At 61.4% G+C, this 26,430-nt stretch overlaps 1 protein-coding gene across 2 annotated transcripts in view; it reads left to right on the forward strand.

The window, feature by feature from the left end:
- Positions 1–506: 506 nt before the first annotated feature.
- PRKCZ (protein kinase C zeta) overlaps positions 507–26,430 on the forward strand; it is an 85,768-nt gene continuing 59,844 nt past the window's right edge. Inside the window, exons 1-4 of one of the 2 annotated variants that reach the window (XM_069464697.1) lie at positions 507–661; positions 4,836–4,957; positions 5,899–5,988; positions 7,176–7,226. In XM_069464697.1, coding sequence (XP_069320798.1) covers positions 591–661; positions 4,836–4,957; positions 5,899–5,988; positions 7,176–7,226 — 334 coding nt within the window. In that variant the 5' untranslated portion in view covers positions 507–590. Of the gene's footprint in view, positions 662–4,835; positions 4,958–5,898; positions 5,989–7,175; positions 7,227–18,792; positions 19,059–26,430 lie in introns of those variants that run through there. The other variant, XM_069464699.1, reaches the window with a different exon arrangement.

Genomic DNA, 26,430 nt, shown 5'->3' on the forward strand with positions numbered 1-26,430 from the left:
CCGGCCGCGGTCGGGGACCCCGGGGCGGCGGAGCTCCCCCAGCCGCGTCCCCCGCCCCGGGTCACCGGCGCCCACGCCCGGTTCGCTAGTCCAGCCGCCCTCGGGCTCGCGCTCGCCGGGGTCGCCCGGGGCTCGGTGGCGCGGACGGGAGTCCGGTCCAGGCGGTCCGCGCGGGCGGAGAACTCCTGCCTCCAACAAGTTGCCGGGGCCGCCGCCCCAGCCCGACTCCGGGCCCGACCCGCCCGCGCGCGCCCATTGGCCGCAGGTGGGCCGCGCCCCGCCCGGCAGGTGTCCGGCCCGCGCCGCGCCATTGGGCCGTGGCCCGGGGTCCCCCGAGGATTGGCCCAGGTGACCGCCCGCCTCGCCCTCATTGGCCGCAGGTGCCACCGCCCCCGCGCGGGACCGCCCCCCCCGCCGCTGGCGGCCATGTTCGGACACCGCCCCCCGCCCGCCGCCCGCGCGCCCGCGCCCAAGTTCCGCGGAGTCGGCCGGGTGGCCCCGCGCCGCGCCCCGTTCCGCGTTCCGCCGTCGGCCGCACCTGGCGCCCCCGCCCCGCCGGGGCCCCGCAGCGGCCGAGCGCCCGGCGCGCCATGCCCAGCAGGACGGGCCCCAGCATGGACGGGAGCGGCGGCCGCGTCCGCCTGAAGGCGCACTACAGCGGGTGAGCGCGCGCCGACGGCGGGCCCGGGGCGCCCAGGCCCGGCCTGGCGCGGGGAGCAGCCGGACCGCTCGGGCCGTCGGGGCCGCTTGGACGCGGCACGGGCTCAGGGCCCGGGCGCGGGAGGGAGGGGACAGCCAGGTCCCGCCGGGCCCGGGGCCGTCCCGGGAGGTCCCGGCCGCCAGCGCCGAGAGGCGACCTGGGCAACGCGGGCGCTCTGGGCGCCCTTGAACGTCACCCGCGGGTTCGGCCGGGCCCAGCTCGGAGCGCGCGGGCGCGGGCGGCCACCGGGTTCCCTTGCCCCGGGTCAGCTGTGGCTACTGGTTTCCTGGGCTGGGACTTGCCGGCCAGGACCCGCGGCGCGGGCGCGGGGGGCGGCGTCGCTGCGCGCTCCTCCGCGCGGGTCACCGTCGTTCGCATTTTCACTGCAGAGAGGGCGAGGGGAGTTAAGGCCCCAAACCTGTAAGGACTGAAAGTTTTCAACAAATTGGAAACTTCTGGCAGGTTTTTAAAAGGGGGGTTTTCTAAACTTTTCTCAATTTACCCGGCAAGAGGTCTCAGCTGAGGAAAAGCCCAAAGACCCGGTGGGGCCGGGCGCGCGCCCGGCTGTGCGGATAGGGGTCCGTGCGAGGCTCGCTGGGGGACGCGAGTTTTCGGAAACGGGCCCGCAGGCTCCCTCCGCGCCGCACCCGCCGCGCCGCGGGACAGGCGGCACCTCCCAGGGCGGCGGCGCGGAGCTGCTGGCGGGTCCGAGGCTCCAGACCCTCGGCTGTGGCCACGGGGAGGCCCTGGCGGGGTGCGGGAGCGGCACCCAGGCGGCGGGGCGCCTTCGGCGAGGCGCGGGTGGTGGCGACGGCGGGTTCCTTCTTCCAGCCACCGGTGTTCTGAGTCCAGGGGCCTGAACTCGCGTCGGTGAGAGGGTCGTCACCGCTGCGGAGCGGGAGGGGAGCGGTCGAACTGGGCATTCCTTGGGTGCTCACTCAAAAGGTGCTTCTCACCTGGCACGTCCTTGGCTTCCGAGGCAGGGACAGGCAGCAGGGGCAGGTGGCATCTTCCAAGGCCAGGTCCCCTCCTGGGCAGTGCCCTGGGGGTCGTCTGTTGTGCTCTGTGACACTGAGGGTTCAGGTCCTGACCTTGGAGTGAGCCTGGCCTTCTGCTCAGGCCCCAGGGGCTGCTTGGCCCTGGGGTTTGTTGGGGAGACAGTTGTCCCCTCCTTGGGACAGTCCCCTCCATCACCCCCCAGCCCTGTGTGCACCCGGGAGCCGCCCAGGGTGTGGTGCTGGTGGGGTCATTTCTGCAGGACTGACCGCCAGCTACACCCAAGGAGGTCGGGCAGTCCTGTCCTCTGCCCTGGACGTCCACAGGTTCAAACTGCTGAAGTGTCATCGAGGTCCTGGCCAAAGTGTGATGATGTGGGAAGTGGGGGTGACCCTAATGAGAGGAAGTCCACACCCAGAGGGCCTCAGGGCTGGGCAGGGACCCAGGGTGGTGGACTGTCCCAGGCTGAGCCAGCCCCTCCCCTCACTTTGGCCCCTGGGGAGCACTTTGGTTACAGCCGGTGAAATTCAACCTGTTGACTCTGGTTTCCTGGGCTGATAAGACCAAGCCCTCCTCCCCAGAGGGCCCTCCTCCTCCCCAGAGGGCCCTCCTCCTCCCCACCACTGAGGCCTCCCCCCCCACTGAGCCCTCCTCCTCCCCACCACTGAGCCCTCCTCCCCACCACTGAGCCCTCCTCCCCACCGCCCGCTCCTTCCTCTTCCTTCCCGCTCCATCTCCTCCCCGCCTTTCCTCCCACTTTTCCTCTTTTCCCTCCTCTTCCCAGTCCTCCCTTCCCTCTCCCATTCTTTCTCCCCATCCTCCTGCCTCCCCTCCCCCATCCCTGCTCCTTCCTGCCTGGACCTGAAGAGGGTGCCCCCCTCACCCACCCCCTCCTGGCACAGGCTTTTCCTGAAGCTCCCCTGCGCTGGCCCCTCCCAGGAGACTCAGGCGAGAGGGCAGTGACACTGGGCAGTCACACCGGCCCGGGAAGCATCTGTCAAAATGTGCGCCTGGTGGTTGAGAGCCCCAGGAGTTCTGTCCCTGGCCTGGCATGAGACACCGCTGCCCAGAGGGAGGTGGCCATTCAGCTGAGGCCTGGACACGCTGAAGACTAGTCTCAAAAAAGGGGGGTCCTCCAGTCACCCCCATGGGCGATGGCCACCCCGTCACCTTTGCCCGTCCCCCAGGGCCCTCAGTGGGCTTGAGATGAGGTTCTTGCCCTGCCCCAGTTGCCCGAGAATCCAGGAGGGGTCCTGAGGCACCTGTGCCTTGAGGGGGTCTCGGGTTATGCAGGCCAGGTTTGCAGACCCTGCTCTCCCTGGCTGAATCCAGACGCCCACTTTCCTAAGATCACAGATAAAACTGGTGCTGGCTCTTCCCATCCCCCCTCAGGCTTTTGTTCCAGAGAACCTGCCGTGGGCAAAGCCCAGGGCAGGGGTCCAGGAGGGGTGGTCCAGCCAGGTGCTGGCTCGTGCCGGCCATTGAGGACTGGCAGCCTAGATGCCCCTGCCCAGGGCTGTGTCCCGAGTAGGAGTCCTGCCCGCGGGGCTTGGGGGCTGCTTGATTCGGGATTGGGACGGGATTGGGGTGGTGGTCAGGTGGATAGGAGCTGTGGGGGTGGCCCCGCACTGCCACTGCCCTGGGGTCTTACAGGAGCTGCCCACCTGGCCTCTAGGCCCTGAAATTGGGGGGGAAACAATAGCTTCCACTTGGGGGCAGGACTGCAGGGGGGCGGGGCACGGGGCAGGAAGAGGTCAAAGGTGAAGGGAAGGCAGACCCCATTCTGGAGTTTCCGGTGGCAGGACTGGTGGGTGCGGGTCAGGCAGCAAGTGTATCGGGCAGTGAGGACATCAGCTTCGTGTGACCCCCGGGTGGCGGGGGATGGGGATGGGGTCTTGGTCTCTGGAGCTCCCACTGAGTAGCCATGCAGCCCCTCTGTGCCTCAGTTTCCCCATCAACCATGGTGCTGTGGTGAAGACAAGGTGGGGTAGTCCCTGTGGAGAGCTTGGGGCCCAGGGGCAGGTGCAGGGTGGCCAGTCCCAGCAGGAAGGGGTGGGTGGCTGGAGGTGTCTCCCCCAGCGCCCAGGCTGGTGGGCCGGGGTGAGTGAGTGGGCTCACGGCTGCTGTGCTGGTTGCCTGGCGGGCCGGTGGGCAGACCCTGAGTTCTGGGGGCTCTGGATTTATTGTCTTGGGACAAAGACTTTGTGTGTTGAAACTGGTCTGATGGAGTTGGATACCTGGACGGGGAGCCCGGCGGCGTCACACGGAGCAGCCTGTGTCACTGCCATGGGCCATTCAGAGTGTTCAGCTTTCTTTTTATGGGCCCTGCACTCCCATGGGTGTCAAATAACTGCACATTTTCCCTGAAATGTCAGTGCGTTTGGCGAGGCTGTGATTCCTGCCCAGAGCTTTTGTAAAAATGCGTTGGGCCTTGAGTTCGTCCTTTCTCTCCACGGAGGGACCAGCTTCTTGGTTTGGGGGTCCTCAGGGTCCCCCTTCACTGGTGAAGGGCCAGGCCCCAGATGGGACTGGGGGTCCCGGAGCTGTCTCCGGCTGTCAAGGTTCAAGTCCCATTTTTGGATGAGAAGATGAAAGGCTGTGACATTCTGAGAACTGGTTTTCCAAAAGCCACGTCTGGAATTGTGCTCCGGCTGCACTGGGGACGGCACAGTGTCCCCAGAGGGCTGAGACAGCGCTGTCCCCGCGTCGCCCCTGCTCGGAGGTCTCGCAGGCCTCGCTTCCATGACCGCATCCACCGCTGGCACCGTCAAGGCCGGGGGAGGTTTGCTGGGTTCTTTACCTTAATGAACCGTGGGCTTGAGCAGACGGGGCGTGACACGCCCAGTCACCTGGGCAGAGCTTGCACCTGGTGCCTGGCTCCCCACCGGCGGGCACTTTCTCTTGCGATGTGTCGACCTGGTGTCCCACCCCGGGTTGAGCTTTCTTCTCCACACAAGGAGCTCCTGGTGGTGGCTTTTAAAAGCTGTGGTCAGTGGTTCTATTTTGTGTGCTTGGGGTCGGGGGGGCCTGTCATACTGTCTTTGAGAAAAGTTTCACTTATCTAATCAATGATTTGATTAATCGATAATTTGATTCAAATGTGCCCCGTGGTGACAGACATCGTGTCCTCCTCACCCAGGGACATCTTCATCACCAGTGTGGACGCCGCCACCACCTTCGACGAGCTCTGCGAGGAAGTGAGGGACATGTGCCGGCTGCACCCGCACCACCCGCTCACCCTCAAGTGGGTGGACAGCGAAGGTAGCCGCGCGCCCGTGCAGCCCTGCGCCGCGGCCTCCGTGCGCAGCGTGCTCAGCCTCTAACGTGGGGAGACTTAAAACCACGGGATCAAACTCGGTAGAGCCGACTGCCCCAGCAGGGACGTTTGGAAGGAGCTTGGCTGCAAGTGCTTGAATAGAAACCAGGCTGGGAGCGGGAGGGTGCCAGTGAGACACCCTTGGAAGGGGCCGTCCCCACCACGTGGTGGCTCTGGTCTTGAACCCGGGGAGAGGGCACAAGGGGGTCTCCCTGCCCCGACCGTGGGTGGGCGCTTCTCTCCTGGCCTAACCTTCCCTGCTCAGATCCTGGGCTTTTCTGGTAGGGGGTTTGGGAGGATGAGCTCTTCGTTTTCTCAGGGGGAGTGGGGAGGGCAGGTGCAGCCCGGCCTGCAGCACCCCTCCCCTCCCCTCCCCTCCCCTCCCCTCCCCTCTCCTCCCCTCCCCACCCCTCTCCACCCCTCCCCACCCCCTCCCCACCCCTCCCCTCCCCCCTCTCTCCCCCCCCACCCCTCTTTCCCAGTCAGACCCACATCCTAGAAAACTGGGGGGGTTGGGAGACAGTCCAGAGAGACCCTTTCACCCCGTGACTGACGCAGCTGTCAGTGGGGGATGCGGTGGCGTGGGCAGGGCCTCGTGGCCCAGGATTCTGTGCGTTTCCGCGTTCTGTCTGCAGTGGAGGGCAAGGACTTTCCCTTTAGCCCAGGACTGGCCGAGGGGCCGTTCTTGGTCTTGTGCAGGGTTTGCTCTTTCAGTGGCTCTCGGAGCTGAGGGTGGGCTGGTTTCCCCTCTAGGGACTGATCTTTCTGACGTGGGCCCTGTGGGCTGGGTGGCCGTCCTCTGGCCCGTCACCGTGGCACGTGCCTAGTGCACCGTGCAGACCTGGCCTGAGCCCTTGGTGCTGAGCACTGTCTCCTCCCTGCCCAGGTGACCCTTGCACCGTGTCTTCCCAGATGGAGCTGGAGGAGGCTTTCCGCCTGGCCTGTCGGCGCAGGGACGAAGGGCTCATCATCCACGGTCAGTGACGGCGGGCGGGCTGCGGAGGGCGCTCTGGGCTCCCAGGCTGTGGGCACCTTTGCCAGACCACCGGGGGACTGGAAGGATGTGGAATGGGATGCCACGTGGGTCTGTTTTTTCTCTCTGACATTTTATTAACCCAGATGACAAGTGCTCTTGCTGGCAAAGCGTTCATAAGCCGGCGTGGTGGAGGTCTGTTCTCCCCCACCGGACACGGACACGGCGTTCTGGCCGTCCTCATTCCCTGGGGAGCCTCCCCACTCCTGCCCCAGGAGCTGGGCTTGCCCACCGGGCTCCACCTTTTACGGTGCTCGGAGGGTCCAGCGGCTGGTCCAGGGCCCACAGGGTGGGGGACGGCCCCCGCCCATCTCCAGGCTCTCGGCTGTCCTCGCTGGCTCCGTTCAGAGCCAGGTTACGAATTGAGTCGCAGGAGATGTTAATTGTGAGCACTCCATTTTTGTCTTTAGGTTGGACATTTTAGGCTGTGCTCCCCAACACTTTTTGAGTTGCTGCAGCATTTCTAGGGGGCCCGAGAGTGAGGTTCCAGCAGCTGTGGCCGGCCAGCCACGTCTGTGCCCACTTGTGGTACAGCCTGGGCTCTCTGCCGGGGGTCTTGCCATGGACCACAAGCCCAAGAGATGGGACCAAAGCTCAAGCTCAAAACTGCCCACGGTTTCTGCTGAATCCGCCATCCTCCCTAACACTGGGCCGGTTGGTTAAAAGACTTAGTTTTTATAGCCCTTTACATCAACGTGGTTTTCAGTTTGAAGCCCAGCCTGGTCCACTTTGCTTGTGGTGGTGGTCAGCACGTTTATGTTCCTCTCTGCATTGAAAGCTATGGTGCTTGAAAAATCCACTTTATTTTCTAGATGAAGAAAGTTTGTTTTAGCTAAATTTCAATACTTTTTAAGCTTCTGTTTTAATATTTATCGTGGAAGCTTGGAATATACGTTAAAATATTTGAGTTCTGTCTTGAGTATAAAGAAATGGAGTCTAGTGCAGAGTAATTGCAGTTCTTCCTCAGTTTCCAAGGTTTTGCCCCAACGAGCGTTGCCCAAGCGCAGGTCCCCGGCGGCCTTGCCGGTGCTGCGTGAGTGGCGAGCGTGTCTGGTCGCCCGCCCGCGAGAGGCTGTCAGGCGGCGGCTGCGTGCGCGGCACTGACTCTCGCCCTCTCTCCTCCCGTGCAGTGTTCCCGAGCATCCCTGAGCAGCCGGGCATGCCCTGTCCAGGAGAAGACAGTGAGTACTGAGGCCCTGCTCTCGCTGGGGTCTCACGTGACGCGGTGGGACTGTCCATCCGTTGAGATGGTGACGATGGCGCTCTGTGGGGGCGTGAGGAGTCTAAAGTCAGCGTGAGCAGCCGTTGTGACCTCGCGCGGGGTTTTCACTGTGGCCGCTGCCCTCGGACGTTTCCCGTGTGTCGTCCAGCCTGGCCCGATTGCTGCTCCGGGGAGGGAGCTCACTCGGGTACTTGGCGGCGTAACCAAAAGCCCAGGAGAGCCCCAGTCTGTCCCCAGGAGGGCCAGGCCAGGCAGGGATGGCTGAATGGTGCCCGTGCACGTCTGCCTCGGCTCACAGCCACCCCTGGCCCTGGTCACCTGCCCCTCCCTGGTCCGCACCGGCCCCAGGGCGGAGGTGGAGGCGTCCTGTTCACGTTCATGTGGCCTCGTGGGCAGGAGAGGCAGGGAAAGAAGTCTTGCGGGAGGTGGGTTCGGGGGAAGCCTCTGACTGCGTCCTGGAGGCTGCCGGACCCCTGCAGGCAGGGGCAGTTTTGCCTCAAGCCATTCTGGGGGTGGAGCGTCCCTGGGCTGTGGCCTGGTGAGATTCCACACCGACCCCCAGCCCTGCGCTGCCCTGGGCTCCGTGCCCCATCTCTGTGGTGGTGGCCGGAGCTCCTGGACCGAGTCAGCCGTGCGTCCAGTTCTGGGCACTGGGCTCAGTCCCCTTTGGGCAGGGGACCCCAATCCAGCCCCCAGGTGCACTCCAGGCCGGCCTCATGCTGCCGGGTCAGGACCCTCGGGCTGGCCGCTGGCGCTGGTGGTAGCCTGGGCCGGGCGGGAGTTGGGGTGGGAGCAGACTCGCGTGGCATCTGAGCCACCGCCGTCACCCAGTGAAGAGGTCGAGGGGACAGTTGGGGTGTGAGTCTCGGATGTAGAGGACAAACCCAAGGCTGAAGACAGATTTGGCAGCGCTTAGCGCAGAGGAGCTGGGGGTTTTCCGAGTCACTGAGTGGTGCTGGGGCTCCTGGTCCCGGGGCCACCCAGAGATCAGGGCCTGGAGCAGCGGCCAGTGAGGCTGCAGAAACGTCTGGAGTGAGGAGTCCTGGGAGGGTGGAGCAGGGGGCGTGGCTGTGGCCGGCGGGCAGGACAGGGAGAACGTGAGGGGCACAGGGGACGCCCCCTTCATCCAGCCCTGGCCATGCCTCTCCGTGCCTGGGAAAGGGGGAGCCCTGGTGTGTCCTAGGGAGGGAGGTGACAGTGAGCCCGTCGGTAGGCTCCATAGTGTCAGGTGCTGGTAGCTGAAGCCAGAGGTGGGTGGGCGGCTGGCTGGGTGCGGGTTCAGAGCCGTGTTGAGAAGGTAGGGAGGAGGCAGTGGGTCCCCTGGGGTAGGAACTTTCTGGGCGGCCGCGCTGAAGGGGCGGAGGCCAGACAGGCCGCTGTGGCCGAGGAGCAGAAGCTGTTTGGCCCATGGGGGTTCTGCTTCGGTGGGACGGGGAGCCGGTTTGGCAGCTGCAGGGGTGGCCAAGGGAGATTACAGGTGGGGTCGTGTGGGGGGTGCCGGAGAGGCTCACAGGGGCCAGGTGGGTGCAGACCCCGTGACGTGGAAACCCACCCGCAGGAGCCCCCGGCAGCTGGTAAGGAGCCCCGGCAGGTGGTAAGGAGCCCCGGCAGGTGGCCGGCACACGGTTCCGGGCCTCCCTCCCCTGCGGAGCTGCTCCTGGCATGACGTTCCCGGATGTGGTCCTGCTCTCGGGGTCCCTGCCCCCGGGGTGCCCGGGTTCCACGGAAAGGGCTGTGTGCCGTGAAAGGGCCGTGGTGTGCAGTGACAGCTTACGCGTCCTCATGGGTACATAAAAACAAGCCATGAGACAGGTTCCCCCAGGTCCACCCTGCGCCCTCCACGACCCTCACGCCGCTGTCGGTAGGAGGGGACCCGTGGGTGGTGCTTACTTGCCACCTAGGTGACTTTGGACTGTGGTGACAAGACTGTTTATCTGCCCACCTTGTGCCCAGCACCAGGGATGCTGACCGGCAGCCGTCCCAGACCCGCATCCCCCGCCGCCCAGGGGCCACAGCAGGTCCGTGTCTCGTCCCGGCTGTGCCTGGGGTCTGGGGTCGGCCCCCGTGCGTGGCCCCGCCCTCTCCCTGTGCAGATGTTGTTCCCTTCTCGTGTGGGGAAGCGTGGTCCCCTCTGCGGTGTAGGAATGGGACGTGGGGGTCTCTGCCGGAGCGTCAGCGTGGGGTGTGGTTTGGGGAGGCGCCGTGTTGCCGTGGGAATGCAGAGAATGTGGCTCAGCCTTGCGGAGGGACCTCCTTGGGCTCACGAGTAGGTCCTTGAGATGCCTGCAGGGTGGCCCCGGCTCCCAAGACCTCTCGGGCTTGCTGGGAACATTCCGCCAGAGCCGCCACGCGCCCTTTGCCAAGGAGGTCGGAGGCAGGCCCTGGGGAGGACCCCGGGGTGGTGGCACAGTGGTGGCCCGCTTGTGGGTCCCCTGCTCCGTGCTCTGACGTCCACCTGGCTGGACGGTGCACAGGGCGCAGGGCGGCCGCAGTCGGGAGTGGGAAACAGGGCACGCTGCTCGCGCGGGTCCCTGGGCAGCCGGGGCCGCTGTGAGTGCTGGCGTTCTCCCGGGTGTCGTGCACGCCCAGTTTGATCCTGGTGCCAATCTCAGGCACAGGACATACCTGTGCTGGTCACCCGATGGCCACCACGTGCAGGTACACCGTGTGAGTTTGGCACCTGCGTGGGCACTTGTGCTCATGGCTTTTTTTGGCCTCAAGCAGCAGCGCCCAGAGCTGCGGGTTCCCGAGAGGGGCCCGAGGGGCGGGTGTGCAGGGCCACAGGTGAACGTGTGCAGGAACGTGGTGCCCCGTAGGACACGTCACGGCAGCTGCCGGGCCTGTCCCACTCATGTGGTCAATCTGAATTTAATTGGTTTTGTAGGTTGTTGTTTTTAATTGTGAAGTACACTTCACATAAAATGTACTATTTTAACTGCTCTAAAGTGGACGGTTCGGTGCCATGCACGTTGTGTGCAGCCGCCACCTCTGCCTAGTTCCGGAACGTACTCAGAAAGCAAACCCCGACCCCAGCTGCCCCCGGCCCTGGGACCCAGCGATTGTCTGTCCCTGTGGATTTGCCTGTCTGGACGTTTCACGTGAGCAGGATCATACGGTACGTGCCTTCAGTGTCTGTCTCCCTTCGCCCGCACAGTCCCCCGAGGCTCATCCGTGTTGTAGCGTGTCCGCACTTCAGCTCTCGTTTTCCAGTTGTTTTTATTCTGGTAAAATACACACGACGTAAAATTTGCCACCTTAACCGTTTTAAGACGCGCAGCCGGTGCTTTGCAACACCCACCCGCGTGTAGCTGCCGCCACCGCCTGTCTCCAGACTCTCATTTCCCAGCGGCAGCTCCGTCCCCACTAAACACGGACCCCCCACCCCGGCGCCACCCTCTGCTTCCTGTCCCCGCGGATTTGACAGACACGCGTGGAATCTTGCAGTATTTGTGCTTCTGCGGCTGGGCCCATCTCACTCCACGCGGTCTCCAAGGTTCGCCTGTGTCGCAGCGCGTGTCGGAATTCCCTTCCGTTTTAAGGCTGAATAATCCACGGTGTGGACGGGCCACATGTCATTTGTCCGCTCACCTGTCCAGGGACACCTGAGCTGCTTCCAGCCTTTAGCTGCTGTGAGGGACGGTGTGTGCACACAGTGTGTAAATGCTCTCTCGGGACCCGCTTTCAGTTCTTTTGGGTGTAGACCCAGAGGTGGGATTGCTGGATCGTGGGTAATTCTGTTTTTAAAGAACTGCTGTGTGGTTTTCCACGGTGTATCCATTTGACATTCCCACCACCGGCTTGCAAGGGTTCCAGGCCTCCACTGCCTCACTGAAAGTCATTAGTTTCGGTTTTTTGGGGTTTTTTTGTTTGTTTGTTTTGTTTTTAATAGTAGCCATCCTGATGGGTTTGAGGTGGTATCTCACTGTGGTCTTGTTTGCGTTTCCCTAGTGATTAGTGGTGCAGAGCGTCTTCATGTGCTTATTGGCTGTTTGTTTATACGTCGTCTTTGGAGAAATATCTGTTCGAGTCCTTAGTCCATTCTTGCATTGCGTGGTTTGTTTTTTTGTTGGTGAATGTTAAGAGTTCTCTATTCCGAATATTAATCCCTTATCAGATATATGATTTGCAAGCCTTTTCTCCCATTCTATGGATTGCCTTTTTGTTTTTGCGGGGTTTTTTTAGAGACAGGGTCTCACTCTGTAACCCAGGCTGGAGTGCAGTGAGCCCATTATAGGTCGCTGTGACCTTGAACTCCTGGGCTGAAGTGATCCTCCCACCTCAGCCTCCCAAGTAGCTGAGACTATAGGTGTGCACCCCCCACCCCCCACCCCCGGCTAATTTTGAAATTTTTTATAGAGACAAGGTCTGGCTGTGTTGCCGGGCGGGTCTGGAGCTCCTGGCCTCCAGCCATCCTGCCATTGTCCCCCTGCCTAATTGTTCCTGCTGGAATCCCAGTGCCGTGTTGAACAGACGTGGCAAGTTCAAGCATCCCTGCCTTTGTCCTGATCTTCAGGGAAAAGCTTTCAGGTTTTCACCGTTGAGTTGATGTTTACTGTGGGTTTTTCATACGGCTGTTATCATGTCGAGGTAGTTTCCTTCTTTTCCTGGTTTATTGATTGTTTTTATCATGAAAGTGTTCTGAATTTTGTCAAATACCTTTTCTACATCAGTTGAGGTGCTCGTGTGGTTTTTTTCCCTTCATGTTGATGTGATGTATTATGTTGATCAGTTTTCGTACATTGAACTATGTTTGCATCCCAGGAATAAATCCCACGTGGTCATGGTGTATAATTTTTTTAATAAGCTGCTGGATTTGTTTTACTGGTATTTTGTTGAGGATTTTGGCACCAATGTTCACAGGGAATAATGGTCTGTAGTTTTCCTGTGGTGTCTTTGTCTGGCTTTGGAGTCAGGGTGATGCTGGCCTTGTAGAGTGAGTTAGGAATGGTTCCCTCTTCAATTTTTTTGAAGAGTTTGAGAAAAATTGGTGTTAGTTCTTTAATCTTTTGTAGAATTTACCTGTGAAGGCATCAGGTCCTGGGCTTTTTTTTTTTTTTTTTTTTTTTTTTTTGGTCAAAGGAGATTTTTGATTACTGACTGAATCTCCTTACTAGTTATAGGTCTATTCCAATTTTTCTATTGCTTCATGATTTAGTCTTGGTAGGTTTTGTGTTACTAAGGACTTTTCCATTGCATCTAGCATATCCAGTTTGTTGGTGCAATTGTTCCTAATACCCTCATAACTTTTTAAATGTGGAATCGGTAATAGTGTCCCTACTTTCATTTCTGACTTCAGTAATTTGAGTCATCTCTTTTTTGTGGGGTTCACTATTTTTTTGTGACAAATGCTCCATGATCCTCTCCAGTCAGAAGGTCTCTGAGACGATGCAGTTGGCCTCGGCCAGTCGGAGAACGGAGTCGTCTGACTCACCTGCCCTGCGAAAGGCCCTGTGATCGCAAAGGGTTTGAAACGGCCGTTAAACCTGCCCTGGCCTTGCCAGCCTCGGCCAGGTCGTCTGGCTGGACGCATGGTCCTTGGCGTCAATGGTCTGGTTGGTAGTGGAGAAGGTCCACGAACTCTCGGGAGTCGTCCTGCAGGTCCAGCCCACACGGGCAGAGAGAAGCTAAATTTTCTCTTTCTGTTTCCTTAGTCCATCTAGCAAAAGGTTTGTCAATTTTGCTGATCTTTTCAGAGAACCAACTTTTGGTTTCATTGATTCTCCCTATTGTTTTCATGTTTAATCTCTGTTCTAATCTTTTTTTTTTTTTTTTTTTTGAGACAGAGTCTCACTCTGTTGCCCAGGCTAGAGTGAGTGCCGTGGCGTCAGCCTAGCTCACAGCAACCTCAAACTCCTGAGCTCAAGCGATCCTCCTGTCTCAGCCTCCCGAGTAGCTGGGACTACAGGCATGCGCCACCATGCCCGGCTAATTTTTTCTATGTATATTTTTTTAGCTGTCCATATAATTTCTTTCTATTTTTAGTAGAGGTGGGGTCTCGCTCTTGCTCAGGCTGGTCTCGAACTCCTGAGCTCAAACGATCCGCCCACCTCGGCCTCCCAGAGTGCTAGGATTACAGGCGTGAGCCACCGCGCCCGGCCTTCTGTTCTAATCTTTATTATTTCGTTCCTTCTACTAGCTTTTGGTTTAGTCTTTGGTTTGTGTTTTTTGTTTTTTTTTTTGGAGACAGGTTCTTGCTCTGTCGCTGGGGTAGAGTCCAGTGGCATCATCATCATCATAGCTCACGGCAACCTCAAACTCCTGGGCTCAGGCAATCCTCCTGCCTCAACCTCCCGAGTAGCTGAGACTACAGGTGTGCACCACCACGTCCGGCTAATTTTTCTATTTTTTGTAGAGACGGGGTCTCGCTCTTGCCCAGGCTGGTCTAGAACTCCTGGCCACAGGTGATCCTCCCACCCCGGCCTCCTAAAGTGCTGGCATCACAGGTGTGAGCCACTGCACCTAGCTTAGTTTGCTCTTCTTTTTCTAGTTCCTTGAGGTGTAAATTTGAGACCTTTTGTGTTGTTTATTGTAAATGTTTATTGCTATACATTTCCTCTTTAGCACTGCGATATGGTTTGGATGTTTGTCTCCACCCGTTCTCATGTTGAAATTGGATCCCTAGTGTAGAATGTGGGGCTGGTGGGAGGTGTCTGGGTCACGGGGTCAGGGGGCTCATGAATGGCCTGACGCCTCCCTGTGATAATGGGTGAGTCTCACTTTGTCAGTTCTTGGGACAGCTGGCTGTTTGGAGGGTCTGGCACCACCCCTCCCTGTCCTGCCCCCTCTCGCCATGTGACGCCTGCCCCCCCCTTCGCCTTCTGCCTGGATTGGCAGCTCCCTGCGGCCCTCCCTGCGCGGGCTGCGGAACCGTGAGCCCAATGAACCTCTGTTCTTTGTAAGTCACCCAGCCTCAGGTGTAGCCTTTACAGCAACACAGACACACACTGCTTCCTCCGTGTCCCACAGTTTGATATGTTGTGTTTTCATTTTCATTCATCTCTAAGTATTTTCTGACTTTTCAAAAGATTTTTGACTTTGGTCCATTGGTTGGTTGAGTGTGTTTAATTTCCATATACTTGTGAATTTTCCAGTTTTCTTTCTCTTACCGATTTCTAACGCCATCTCATTGTAGTTGGAGGAGACACTTTGTATGACGTCCGCCTTTTCAAACCGCTGACCCTCGGCCTGACCCGTGGTCTGTCCCGAGAACGGCCTTGGGACCGGCACGGCTGTGCCGGCCTGTTAGACGCAGCTGGCTTTTGTCCTCTGCTTCTTGTCTTCTCTCCGTTCGTTTCTCATTCCTTCTCACAGCTGAGCAGTATTCACCGTGGGCTTGTCCTGTCACCTGTGGGTGGACACTGGTGGGCCCGGGGTGTCGGGGGCTGAGCGAGTGACAGGCTCAGGAGCCGAGACTCCCAGTGAGGACCGGTTGTGTCCAGGCCAACTGGGTTGTCCACGCCTCTCGTGGACCTGCAGGACGAGGAGAAAGCGGCACAGGAAACGGTCTCGGTGCGGACGTCACGGTGGTGGGTGCTGGGCCTGCACCCACCCGAGCTGGGCAGCCCGTCCCGGATGCCAGGAGGCGTGTTGATTGGCGTGTTGATTGGCGTGTTGATTGGCGTGTTGATTGGCGTGTGAGGCTCGACTGCAGACCGTGATTCTCTTACCTCCTGGTGGCTGCGAGTCTGAGATCGTGGCTTGGGCAGGGCTCATTCTCTAGGGCGCCTCTGAGTCGAGTCCTTCCCGCCTCCCCAGCTCCTGGCGCTGCTGTCAGTGCTCGGCGTGTGCACCTGTGACAGCCCACCTGGGTGGTCCAGGGCACTGTTGCCTTGAGACCCTTTTCCCAAATAAGGCCACGTCCACAGGCTCTCGTGGTAGTAGGTGGACGTGTCACCTTCAACCCACCGCAGTTGGCTGCACCAACATCTGATTGTCCTCAGCTTCCTGAGGGGCGGGGGGTGGGTAGTCCGACTCCCCTGGAACTTTTTGGGTGGGGTCTGTGCCAGGTCTCGTCAAACCCTCTCGTGATGCTTGGCGGTAGGGGTCAGCAGGGGTGGGGTGTGGCCGAGGGGGGCCCGGTGCCCCTGCAGAGCTTTGGGGGTTGTCTCTGTGCAGAGCTCTGGGTGGGGAGGGGCCCCGGGGCTGATTGTGGGCGGTGGGTTCAGGGATGCAGGGCCCCCTCCTGACACGGGGTCGCCACGAGAGGTCTGTGGGCTGTCAGGTGTGTGCTGCTGGCTGGATGCCAGGGCCTGCTGCGTGGAGGTCAGGGTGGACACTACCGGCAGCAGCCTCGGCTCTCTGGGTGGGGTTGTTTCTGCTGTCTCCCCCTAGATACTCTGGGAGTTCTCGGCAGGTGGCCTGGGCCTGGGCAGGGGCACCTGGGGGACAGGGTGGTCCCAGCCCGGAGCAGGCCCCACCGGCCTCCCCCCAGCCTGCCGTGGAGACTTGGGGTGCCCGCCCTGTAGAGGGGGTGCCCGAGCGGGGGCCAAGGGGCAGAGCCGAGTTGGCTGCAGGGCCAGGCCTCCTGGGTACTGAAATTCCACAGGGAAAATGCAAATCTGGCAGGCTGGGCAGCAGCAGGTCCGGCCTTAACAGCTGACAGTGCCCTTGGGATCGTCAGAAACCCGGTGCTGCTCTGTGCTGCGAGGTCGCTGGCCCCAGCCTGCCCACGGGACAGACGGCACCGGGACCGGCCAGGCCCCCGCTGCAGTCTGCTCCCTGGGGAGGGCAGAGCGGGCAGCCCCCCCCCCCGCCCCCCGCTGCAGTTGGTCACCGGGGTGGCCCTGGGAGTTCTGGGGCCTGGAACAGCGTCCAGGGCGCTGTGGGGGTGGGGATGACAGCTCAGGCCCCCGAGGAGCTGGGGCCTCTCCAGCCTCCCCGCTGGGCCTGGTGGGGCGCTGGGGTTTGGCCGGGAGACACCTGGACCCACCTTGACCGCTGCCTGTGCCCCCAGCTGTGTCCCCTGCTCGGCCCCTGAGCCAGCCCAGCACCGTTTCCACTCAGCTCTGGCGGAAAGAAGGTTCCACAGTCTCGGGTGTGAACAGCAGGTCCCGGGACACGACAGAGGCACGTCGGCCTGTGTGGGGAGTGACAGATGGTGCCGGAGTGTGACATTTGAGGGGCCGCGCCATGCTGCTGCCAGCTCAGCAGTGAGCCCACTGTGGGACTAGGCTCCCTGTGCCTCAGTTTCCCCCTCTGCGAAAGGGCTCCTGGAGCACACGAGGTGCTCAGTGTGGCCAGCGTGCGCCTCTCCTGCCCCGGGCTGCCCCCACCCAGTGTGTTCCAGCCGCTGGCGCTCCGGGGTGGGGGCGCCGGCCGACCCGTCGGAGCAGGCGGCCTGCGACGCGGCTGCTGGTGGAGGATCCGCCAGGTGTGGGTGGGTTACCACGGAATCCTCTCGGACTAGCTTAACGCCTGCGGTTCCCGGGTATTTATAGGTTTGTCTATTGTTTGATAAGAAATCCAGTTTCATTCAGCTTTGTCTTAAATTATTTACAACAAACTGGAAAAGCCAGTTTTCTGCCTTAAATAGACTTCTAATAAAATTAGTGATCTGCCAGTTGAACCTGAATTTTCTAGAGTTCTGCAGAGCTGGGTATTTCGGGGCGGACGGGAAGAGAGAAGGTGGCCGCGGGACGGTGGCCGTGGTGTGAAGCTGGTCTTGCGTGTGGTTTTTCACCGGACCCAGGACAGACTCGAATCTCCTGTGGAAGCCCAGTGTGGACGTGGTGGTTCCGTTGTTTTATGACTTTATGTCTCAGTCAGGGCTCTGCAGACTTTTTCTATAAAGGGCTAGTTGTAAAGGCCTTGCGCTCTGTGGGCCGCGTGGTCCCTGCTGTGACTGTGGCCGTCACATTGCAGAAGCAGGCGGGCGCGGTGACACCTGACTGAGGGTGTGCGGCCGGGTCCCAGTAATACTGGGTGGATGCTGAAGTACGTGTTTCACAGACTTTTCATGTGTCCAAAAATATTATTATTCTTTTTATTTTATTCAGCCCATTAAGATTGTGCAAACCATTCTGGTTTGCTGGCCCAGAGCGCCAGGCTCTGCAGTTTGCCAGCTCTCGTTCTCAGTGACGGAGTTTGGGACCGTCTACTCAGAGGACACTTACTGGAAGGAAACTTCCAAGTAGGCCTATGAGTTTCACATTTTACGAAATGCCCTTTGCGTGACGGGTCAGCCCTTGGAGAAGTGACTTCTGGCCACATGAGCTGCTGAGGAGCTGGAGTTTGAACCCCGGGCTCTGGCCAGGAGTCCACACTGTGAATGCAATAAGCACAGGTTTACGAGCCTGTTTCAAATGCAGGTTTTATTAGTGCTCAGGTGTGGCAAGGCCAGCGGGTCAGGGGACGGCACTGCTGAGGAGAGAGCGTGTTACTCAGTCCCGGGTGGGGGGCGGCCATGCCACACGGGGCCGGGCGGGGGCAGAGGGAACCGCGAACTCGGGCAGAGCCTTCTTCATGGTTTCCATGGCGAGGCTGGCGCAGCGGGGTGGGTGCAGGGCTGTCCCTAGCCCAGATCCTGGGGCGACTGAGGTGGGGGACATTGGCCCGGAGTGTGACCACGGCATGGAGGGGGTGTCCTGAGTGCGGCCATGTGTCTGCGTTGGAAACGCTCCTTGTGGGGCGAGTCCTTTGCTGTCTCTCAGCGAGGCGCAGTCCTAGCCCGCAGGGCCCTGACGCCAGGGCATCGGGACACAGAAAACGAGAATGTGCGGTCGGTGCTGACCTGGTCGGAGCTGGAGGTCTGAGCAGGACGCTCACCTTCCCCAGAGCCCCCACCCCAGCGCGCCGACTGCGCCATCTGTCCTTGGAGGAGTGGGCCACGCAGGCCTCTTGTGACGCCCACGTGGGCCCTGTGCAAAGCGCGGCCCTCGCAGGGTCGGTGCAGGGGCCCAGTGGGTTCCAGGCTGGGCCGTGTTTTTGTGACCGGAGGAAAGTGCTGGCTCCCCTTGGCCGGCGGTGCCTGGGTCCCTGGATTGGCCGGGTGACGGCGGCTCCGGGTCTGCCGGGGAGACGGGGCTGGCCACAGCCGGCACAGCACCGCGCCTGTGGTCCTGCCTGAGGCTGGGGGCTGTGCGTTCCCAGCCCAGCCCTGGGAAGCTCGGCCTTCCCCGTTCCTGCCCTCCTGGGGCCCACCGTCCCCTCGGCACACAGGACACAGCCGCGACATCACAAGGCCACCTGGCCCTCAGGCTGGGCCCAGCCTCCACTGGCCGTGGCCTCTCCTCCCCTCCCCCTCCTTGCCCGGAGCCCCCCAGCCTCTGTGTCCAGGCCATTCACAGCCTCGGGACGCGGGTCAGAGGTCACTCGCCACTGCCGAGCCCCTCTGGGTGGGCGGGTCGGGGACCCTGCTCGGCGGGGCTGCGCTCCGGATGCTGCATCTCCGAGGCTGAGCCAGAGCCTGCCCTTGGTTTGGCTGCCGCCCCGCCGGGTCCTCCTTCTGGACCGTTTTAATGCAGAGATGCTTGTTTTCATGTGACGTCAGCTCCTTGACATCCATGCCGTGTTTTAGTTTGTGCCTCAGCTGCCGGCTACAGCTTCCCAGGGGAGCCGGTACCACCCGGGCCTGGAGACATGAGGAGGCAGGGATGTGAGAGGCGGGGGACAGCGTGGCCAGCCTGCCATTAGGTATCTGCTCCTGGCGCTCGGCCCACCCTGCCCATTGTCGGGGGTCCGGAGGCGAGCAGACACCGCGTCGGCCCCCGAGAGGGAAGGAAAATGCCTCCTTGCACGGCTGCCGCCGGCGGAGCGTAAAGCGCTGGGCTCGGGAGGCAGGAGAAGAAAGCCTGTGAGTAGCGCGTCTCGGTGGATCCCGCACCCGGGCCAGGCCGGGCGGTGCAGGCCGTGTGCCTGCGGCAGCCGCGAGGCAGCGTCGGGGGCTGGTGCCGAGCAGCCTGCGTGCGGCACAGATGCTCCAGACGCCGGCACGGCTGGTGCCGCTGGCCGGGCAGGGACGGTGTCAGGGGACGCGCAGTGAGAGGCTGTTGTTTTGTGGGGTGACAGGGCTTTAGAAAAACAGGCTGTAGAAGACATGCCAGGCACGCGGCGCGGCTGACGCGGGGACTGGAGGAGGGAGATGTACGCCCCGGGCGCGGAGGGTATGTGACGGGGCCCGGGGGATGCGCGCCGGCCTGCGGGGGCTGCGGGGCTCGCCCCGGCCCTGGGGAGGCGCTGGGGGTCGTGCTGCGGCCGACGCTGTCGCGGTTGAGAGCCTGTGTCGCGGCCGGAGCGGGTGGCATGTCTGCTGCTTTCTGTTCCTTCTGAGCTGCTGCCAGCGGACGGGCGGATGGGACCACAGGGCAAAGTCCGGAGACCCGAGTCGCCAGGGCTGGTGGCGGTAAGACCGGCACCTGCTTCTGTAAACAAGCTGCTCCAGGCGTGTGGTCTTGCGGGAGCGAGGCTGCCCGCCCGCCTGTCTGGGCTCCGGTTTTGCATTGATGACAGCGTCATGCTGGGGTCCGGGCGGCAGGGCTGGCTCCATCAGGGCCCTGGATGGCAGCAGGGAGCGTGGCCCCGGCACCCAGCTTTCTGTTCTGGAATGGCTGGAGCCAGACTCCGGTGGGTCTGGGGGCTGCATGCTGCTTGGCGGGGACATGGGAATGTGGGTGCTTTTCTGACGTCCATTTTACAAGGTGGTTTTGTAGAAAAACAACCCCCCGCCAGCCTCCCTGGCAGCTCGGGAGCCGTGGGGTGGGGAGGCCCGGGCTGCCCGGAGTGGGGGACGGCGCTCCCCGCGTGCGGATGGTGCCGGGCGCTGGGGAGGCCGCTGGGGCAGAGCGCCCCTCCCCCAGGCACAGAGGGACCCTTGCAAACACCGGTGCCCTGGACAGCCAGCTCGGGTCACCACGGCAACTCGTGCGTTCTGATCTTTGAATCATAGAAATTCCGATGTATCGGAGGCCGAGTGGCAGGGAGAAGGGGCTCGGGTGTGTTCACACGTGTGCTGCCAGCACGGAAACGCGCTGTGTCATAGTTTCTTCAGGATGTGTGGGGCGCCCTGGCCTCGTTCCTCTCCGTGAGCACACGCCGGCGGCGCGTGGCTTAGGGGGACCCCCAGGCGCAAGCAGCCGCGTGGGGCTCCCGGGCCAGGCGCCGGCAGACAGGGGCCCGCGGTCCGGCCGTCCTCGGTGGGGTTTCCTCGGGGCCGATCGGGGGAGACTGGAGGGGCGAAGGGCGGCCCTCCCCCAAAAGCCATTCGCGCCAGGCTGCCCGGCCGGCTGTTCTGCCTTCACCTGTGTCTGCGTCGTGGCCAAGCCCTCGTGGACGCGCCACACTCGCGCCTCGGCTTCCTGGAGTTTGGAGCCCCTGACGGTTACGTAAGGAGTTGTGCGCCGCGGCCCCCCAGCTCGGTCCCGCCCTTCCCACCCTCCCCTCCGAGGCGCCAGGCTCCGTCTCAGTGTGTCACAGGCCACCCGCCAGTCGGTCCCATCGCATGGGTCATGGCGCCCGCGCAGCACCTGGGAGCCCGGCCAGTCCGAGCTGGGTGCCCCTGTTGGCCTCGCCCTCCGCGCCACAGGGCCCGGTGGGGTCCGGTGGGGACCCCTCAGGGTGGCTGTGGTCCCCGTCGGAGCTGCCACCAAGCAGTCTCTGGAGCTGCCACATCCGCCCCTTGCTCTTGACCTTTGTGTAGCGGCGGGTGTGTGTTCCGACCCTGGGCAGGAGCTGCGCACGTCCAGCCCCAGGAGCTCCGTCCTGAGATCGGGCTCCAGGCTCCACCGAAGACCCAGGACGGGGGTGGCCTTTACCAACTTAGTGCCGCTGAGGATGCTGAGCAGGGAACTGTCCCTGGGTGGGGGCCACCCTGACCCTGAGTGCCCAGTGCCATCGTGGGGAAGGCTTAGCCACACCCCAGGAACAGGGCACAGTCCTTTTCTGTGCTTGCCTCGCGGAGCTTGAATTTAGGGTCTGGGGTCTCAAGATCAGGTGGGTTTGGCCTCGTCATGCTCTGCTCACTGTCTGTCGGTCTCTCTGCTGCCTCGGGCCACAGGGCCTTTGCCCGAGCTGTTCCCTGCTCTTGGCAGTGTGAACGGAACCTGGGGCACTGCGCCGCCCCCCTTCACTGCTCTCTTGGCCGGGCAGCCCCGAGGCGTCCCCAGCGCCCAGCCTGGGGCCCAGCCCAGAGCAGGTTCTCCTTCAGTGTTTGCTGCTTTTTGCAGAAGGCAGAAGAGGCTTTGCTCAGAATAAGCCAACAGAACCAACTGCCCCTCCGGCGTTTCAGATCGTTTTTGCTAATGAGGCTATGGCAGTTTTGTTCATTCATACGGGAGACGGCGCAGCAAGGCCCCCACCGGTGTGCTTGGACACGGTGGTTTATTTTTAGGATGGTCCCAGACACGTGGAGCCGGGCACCCCACTTGCTTTCCCTCTGCGCTCTGAGGCCGCCAGGCAGCACCAGCCGGGTTCCACCCACCCAGGGGCCGTGGCGGCCCCCAGGAGAGGCCAGAACGCCACGCTGGAGACACACAGCTCCTTCCTGGCAGTTATTTCGAAGCCCACGGCCTGTGCCCACGGCCTGACGGGCGTGGGGGCTGCCGCGGCTGCGCTGGAGTCGCGCTGGTCTGTCAGGCGCGAGGATGTTCCACGTGAGGCCGGCGGGTGGAGGGCCCTGACTGTGTGTTTTGCTGTTTAATTTGGTGGTTGGAGTGTGTCTGGGTTTTTTGAAGTTTGCTTTTTAAATGTCTTTTCTGTGGGAAGTTCAAAAAGATTCGATTTATGGTGCAACAGAGCCGGCCCGTGTCAGGCGAGGCGGCTCCCTCTGTTTGCTCCCCGGCGAGACGGCTTTGCCGCGTGGGGCGAGGTCTCCCTAGCGCTGCAGGCTGGGCCTGGCGCCGCGTCCGGGCCAGGAAACGGTGTTGGCGCTCTTGCTAAATGCTCGTGTGTGATGTTTGCATTGTATGTTATTTTTACATTTAAAATTTTATTTTGAGTTTTACGCATTTTCTATTTTAATGTATCAGAGAGTCCTGGGTGACTTGAAGAGGACAGGTGTCCCTGCCCCTCCCTCCTGCCCCAACCCCCACTCCCTGGAGGGGCTCACGGTCCACTCTTGGCATTTATTTCCGAGTTTCTTTTCTTTTTCTTTTTTTCAAAAGACGTGGTCTCACTATGTTGCCCAGGCCAGACTCCAACTCCTGGGCTCGAGCGATCCTCCCTCCTCGGCCTCCCAGGTAGCTGGGACTACAGGTGCACCACGACACCCAGATTCTATTTCCAAATTTCTACGTTTATGCTGCTGTTTCTGGACTTTCCCATTTGGGACATTACTTGTTCCCCTCTTTCTCTGGGACGTGTCTGTTCACCCCTTCCTCCCTTTCTCTGTCTTCTTTCGGGTCGTGTCACCATTTGTTACGTCATCGCTGAGTGTCTACATGATCATGGGTTACGTAATACTCACAGGCCACTGGGGTTAGATTCCGTTGTTTGCACAACTTTTGGTTTTCCTCGGAGTTAGTACTTGTCTTGATTTTCTTTCTCAGCGTGTCCTGGAAGTCCTGTGTCCAGTTTGCCCCGTCCTCGCCGCAGGGGTCAGCGCTGCCCAGTGCCCGCACCCCACCTCCTGGCGCACCCACGACCTCCCCGCACAGCCTCCTCCCGGGACGCCCTCTGCCCCCTTCTCTCCCGCTTTCTGCCCCCCGGTCCCCCGTCTTCCTCTTTCTTGGCTTAATATCCAGTTAAGACGCCCCCCGAGACTTTCTCAGAAGGGGCCTGGGGGGGCCTAGAGTGAAGACGCTTTTCCTGCGGCCACACGCGGGGATAGTTGCGCTGGGTATAGAATTGCACGCAGGAAACGACGTCCCTTCGCGGCTTGAAGGCATCGCTCCCACCGCCTAGTTGGATGCCGTTCTGATTCGCGTGCGTAGTTTTTCTCCTGAAAGTTTTTAGAATCTTCTCCTCAGTGTCCTCAGGTCTCACGATGCTGAACCTTGCTGTGGAGCCTTTCTTGCCTCCTGTGCTGGGAGCCGTCTGTGCGGACGCGCATGGCCCCGGTGTGGGAAGCTTTGCCGCTCCGTCGTTTCTTGCGAGACCGACACCCCTCCGTCATCGTTCCTGGAGCTGCCACCGAGCGCTTGCCGGGCTCCCAGCCTGGGCCCCCAGTTTTCTTCTCTCTTGTGCATTTCTTTGTCTATTTTCCAGAGATACCTTCAGATTTTCTTGTCAAAACCATCTATTAAGCTTTTCTTCACGTTCCTGTTCTTATCCTTTAGTTTCCAAGAGTGGTTTTCTGTTCTCTGAAGGCTCCTTTTTAAAATAGAGTGTCCTGCTCTTGTGTCTGAGGCACAATGTCACACTGCTTCTTTCAGTCATTAATTACGGCCAAGAGGCAGCCTACTGGGATGTGACAATCACAGCTCTCGGGCACCTGTGTGGTTTTAAGCCTTCACGTGTGTAAACTGTTGGATCCGTGTGATGTCCTGTGAGGTGGGCACTGTCATTTTCTTCATTCTGTGGAGAAAATGGCACCTGAGACACAGAGAGGTCGAGACATTTTCCCAAATCACACAGCTCGTGCGAGGTGACGCTTGGACTTGAACTTCAGGGCTGGGCTGAAGCCCTCGCCTTGCCGAGGTGCCCCCCGGGCTGAAGCTGCTTTCCTGGGTCAGGCCCCAGCCCTGCCACTCACCAGCGGTGTGACCTCAGTCCCAGCACTGTCCACCCCGTGCCCCAGACCCGTGACCTGGGATGATGACAATAGCCGCTCCCAGCTGCCCGAGGACTGGACGGGTGACGAGGCGCGAGCTCGATGCCTGCTGGTGGCAGCGTGCACGTGCTGGGATGGTGCCAGGGGGTCGTGGGTCAGTGCAGCCTTCTTGCTGTTTTCTTTGGTCCCTCGAGCGGCTGTTTCCACTGAGCCTCTTTTCTCTGTTTCTCTTGGCTCAGAGGCTCCGTCAGCTCCAGGGCCGCCCTCTCTCCTCTGCCACATCCACCCGAGGCTCTGCGGACCCGGTGGTAGCAGCGGGCACGGTCCGGGGCCGGCCTGGGCCTCCTTCTGGGAGCCAGCGGTGGCTGCCCAAGCGCCCGGCGAGTGTCCTGCCCAGAGAGGGAGGGGCTCTCACCGCGGTAGGAAGACCCCCGCCCCGTCCGAGCCCTCTTGTTCTGCCCTGGGCAGGAGCGGGGTCTGCAGGGGGCCTTCCTTGGCGGAGGGAGTTGGCGCCGTGCTGTGCCCCTCGCCTGGCACCCGGGGCCTCTCACCCGGCCTTTCTCTGGGTCTGCGGGGCCATGTGCCCCCAGGGTCCGGCGCAACACCGCCTGCGTCTGCCTCTGTGTGCCGTGCGTTTATGTGTGTTTCCTTCCTTTGACTGCGGCCTTCTTGGGAGGGCGTGCAGGTAAATAATTGTGTTCATGCTCCCGTGTTTACCTGGAAACCATCTAGATTATACTTTCCCGAGGCTAAATTATGCAGCAAAACCGGTATGGAAGCAGTCTGGGAGGATGGGCCGTTGGTGGTGGCTGTGAACCAGCCTGTCCCACGGCCGAGTCCTTGTGGGAGCAGGGGACGTGGGGCAGAGTTCTGACAGGACCGAGGCCTTTTCCTTGGCTTTGGCTCCCGCGTGGCCCGGGGTGATTTTCAGATGCTTTGGCCGCAGAAGAGGCTGGTTCTCTCGCCGGCCTCACTCGGGTATCGGGAAAACCACGTTCAGAACAGTTTTGGATTTTACGCAACAGCCGAGACAGCCTGCGGAGTACAGTGGCTTCTAGATTATTCGCATCATGTGCTGGTGCCGCTGGCCACCGAATATTGATACGTTTCTCGAGAAGTCTACACCTTATCCCGATTTCCGTAGTTTTTCCCCGGCGTCCTCGCTCCGTCCCAGGATCCCACGTCGTATTTAGTCCTCGCTCTTGTCCGGCGCCTCCAGGCGTGGCGGCGTCTCAGTCGCCGTGTTCTGATGACCTCGCCGATGTGAGGGGCCTCCCGTTGGTCTCGTGGGCACGCTGGGCTCACGGGTTTTTGGGAGGAGCACACGGAGGTGACGTGCCCTTGCCACATCATGCCATCGTGTCACGGGTGCACACGCTCCCTGTGACACCCGTCACTGTGAGTGTCGACCTTGGTCACCGACCTCAGCAGTGTTTGTCGGGTTCTCTGTTGTGCAGCGACTGTGACGCCCCTTCCTGTCCCCTTGGGAGGGACGTGGCCGCGCACAGGGCTGGGGGTCGTCCCCTCCTGGCAGGTGCAGGAGCCATGTAAGTTACGTGGGAACTTCATGCAGGAGTTTTGTCTCTACTGCCCCACTTGTTAATTTATTCAGTCGTCTATTTCTGCCGGTGTGGACGTGTGGGTACTGCTGTATTCAGAATCCAACAGTTTTCCTTGTTCCGTTGCTCAGATTGTTCCAGCTGTGGGCCCTGGGCTCTTTCAGGTTGGCCGTGGCTGCCGCGGCAGGGGCAGTGGCAGTGGCGAGGGCCAGACCCCGGGCCGGCAGGGGGCCCTGGGGCAGGGGCACCGTGTCATGGCCCTACCCTGACCTGGCGATGTGGGGGCAGCTGTGGGGAAGCCGCCCACACCCTCCTTTCAAACCGGATCAGGCGGCAGTCGGGGGCAGCCCTGGCTCCGGGTGGGGCTGGTCTGGGCCACCTGAGCGCGGGACACAGGTGTCTTCCCACCCTCCTCCCTGAGCGCCGGGACACGCTTGGTTCCACACGGGCGACAGAGACAGCAGTGAGCAGAGGGCAGTGCGGCCTTAGCCTGTCCCGTGGGCTTCCCTCCGCTGGGCAGTCTTTTCTCCTGAGCGTGTTCTGTTCTCGTGCGTTTCGTGATGTGTCCGGCAGTTACTTAAAACGGGCCTGGTGCAGGCCGTCGTGGTTCTGATCCGACTGAATCTCCAGATCGGACCCCACGGAGCTGCGCCAGGAGCTGCCCACGCGTCCACCGCGCTGCCCTCCGAGGACAGGAACGGTAGAGTCACGGGGACGTCAGCGGGTTCTTCTCGACCTTGGTGGTGCTGCCCCCCCCAGTCCCGCCTGTCCTGGCACCTCTTGCGCAGGGCTGTGTGTCGGGGGGGACCCGGCGGCACTTGCTGAGTGCGCTGAAGCGCAGAGTAGGCGCGAGGCCGCTGGGGTGGCTGTTCAGGGTGGACCCGGCAAACTACACCGCGCGGCCGCCTGACCATCTGCCCTGAGCAAAAAGGAGTGAGTCTGGTGTTAATGGTCCTTTACTT

Source organism: Eulemur rufifrons, unplaced genomic scaffold (assembly GCF_041146395.1).
Source record: "Eulemur rufifrons isolate Redbay unplaced genomic scaffold, OSU_ERuf_1 scaffold_84, whole genome shotgun sequence".
In the NCBI taxonomy this organism is placed as follows: domain Eukaryota; kingdom Metazoa; phylum Chordata; class Mammalia; order Primates; family Lemuridae; genus Eulemur; species Eulemur rufifrons.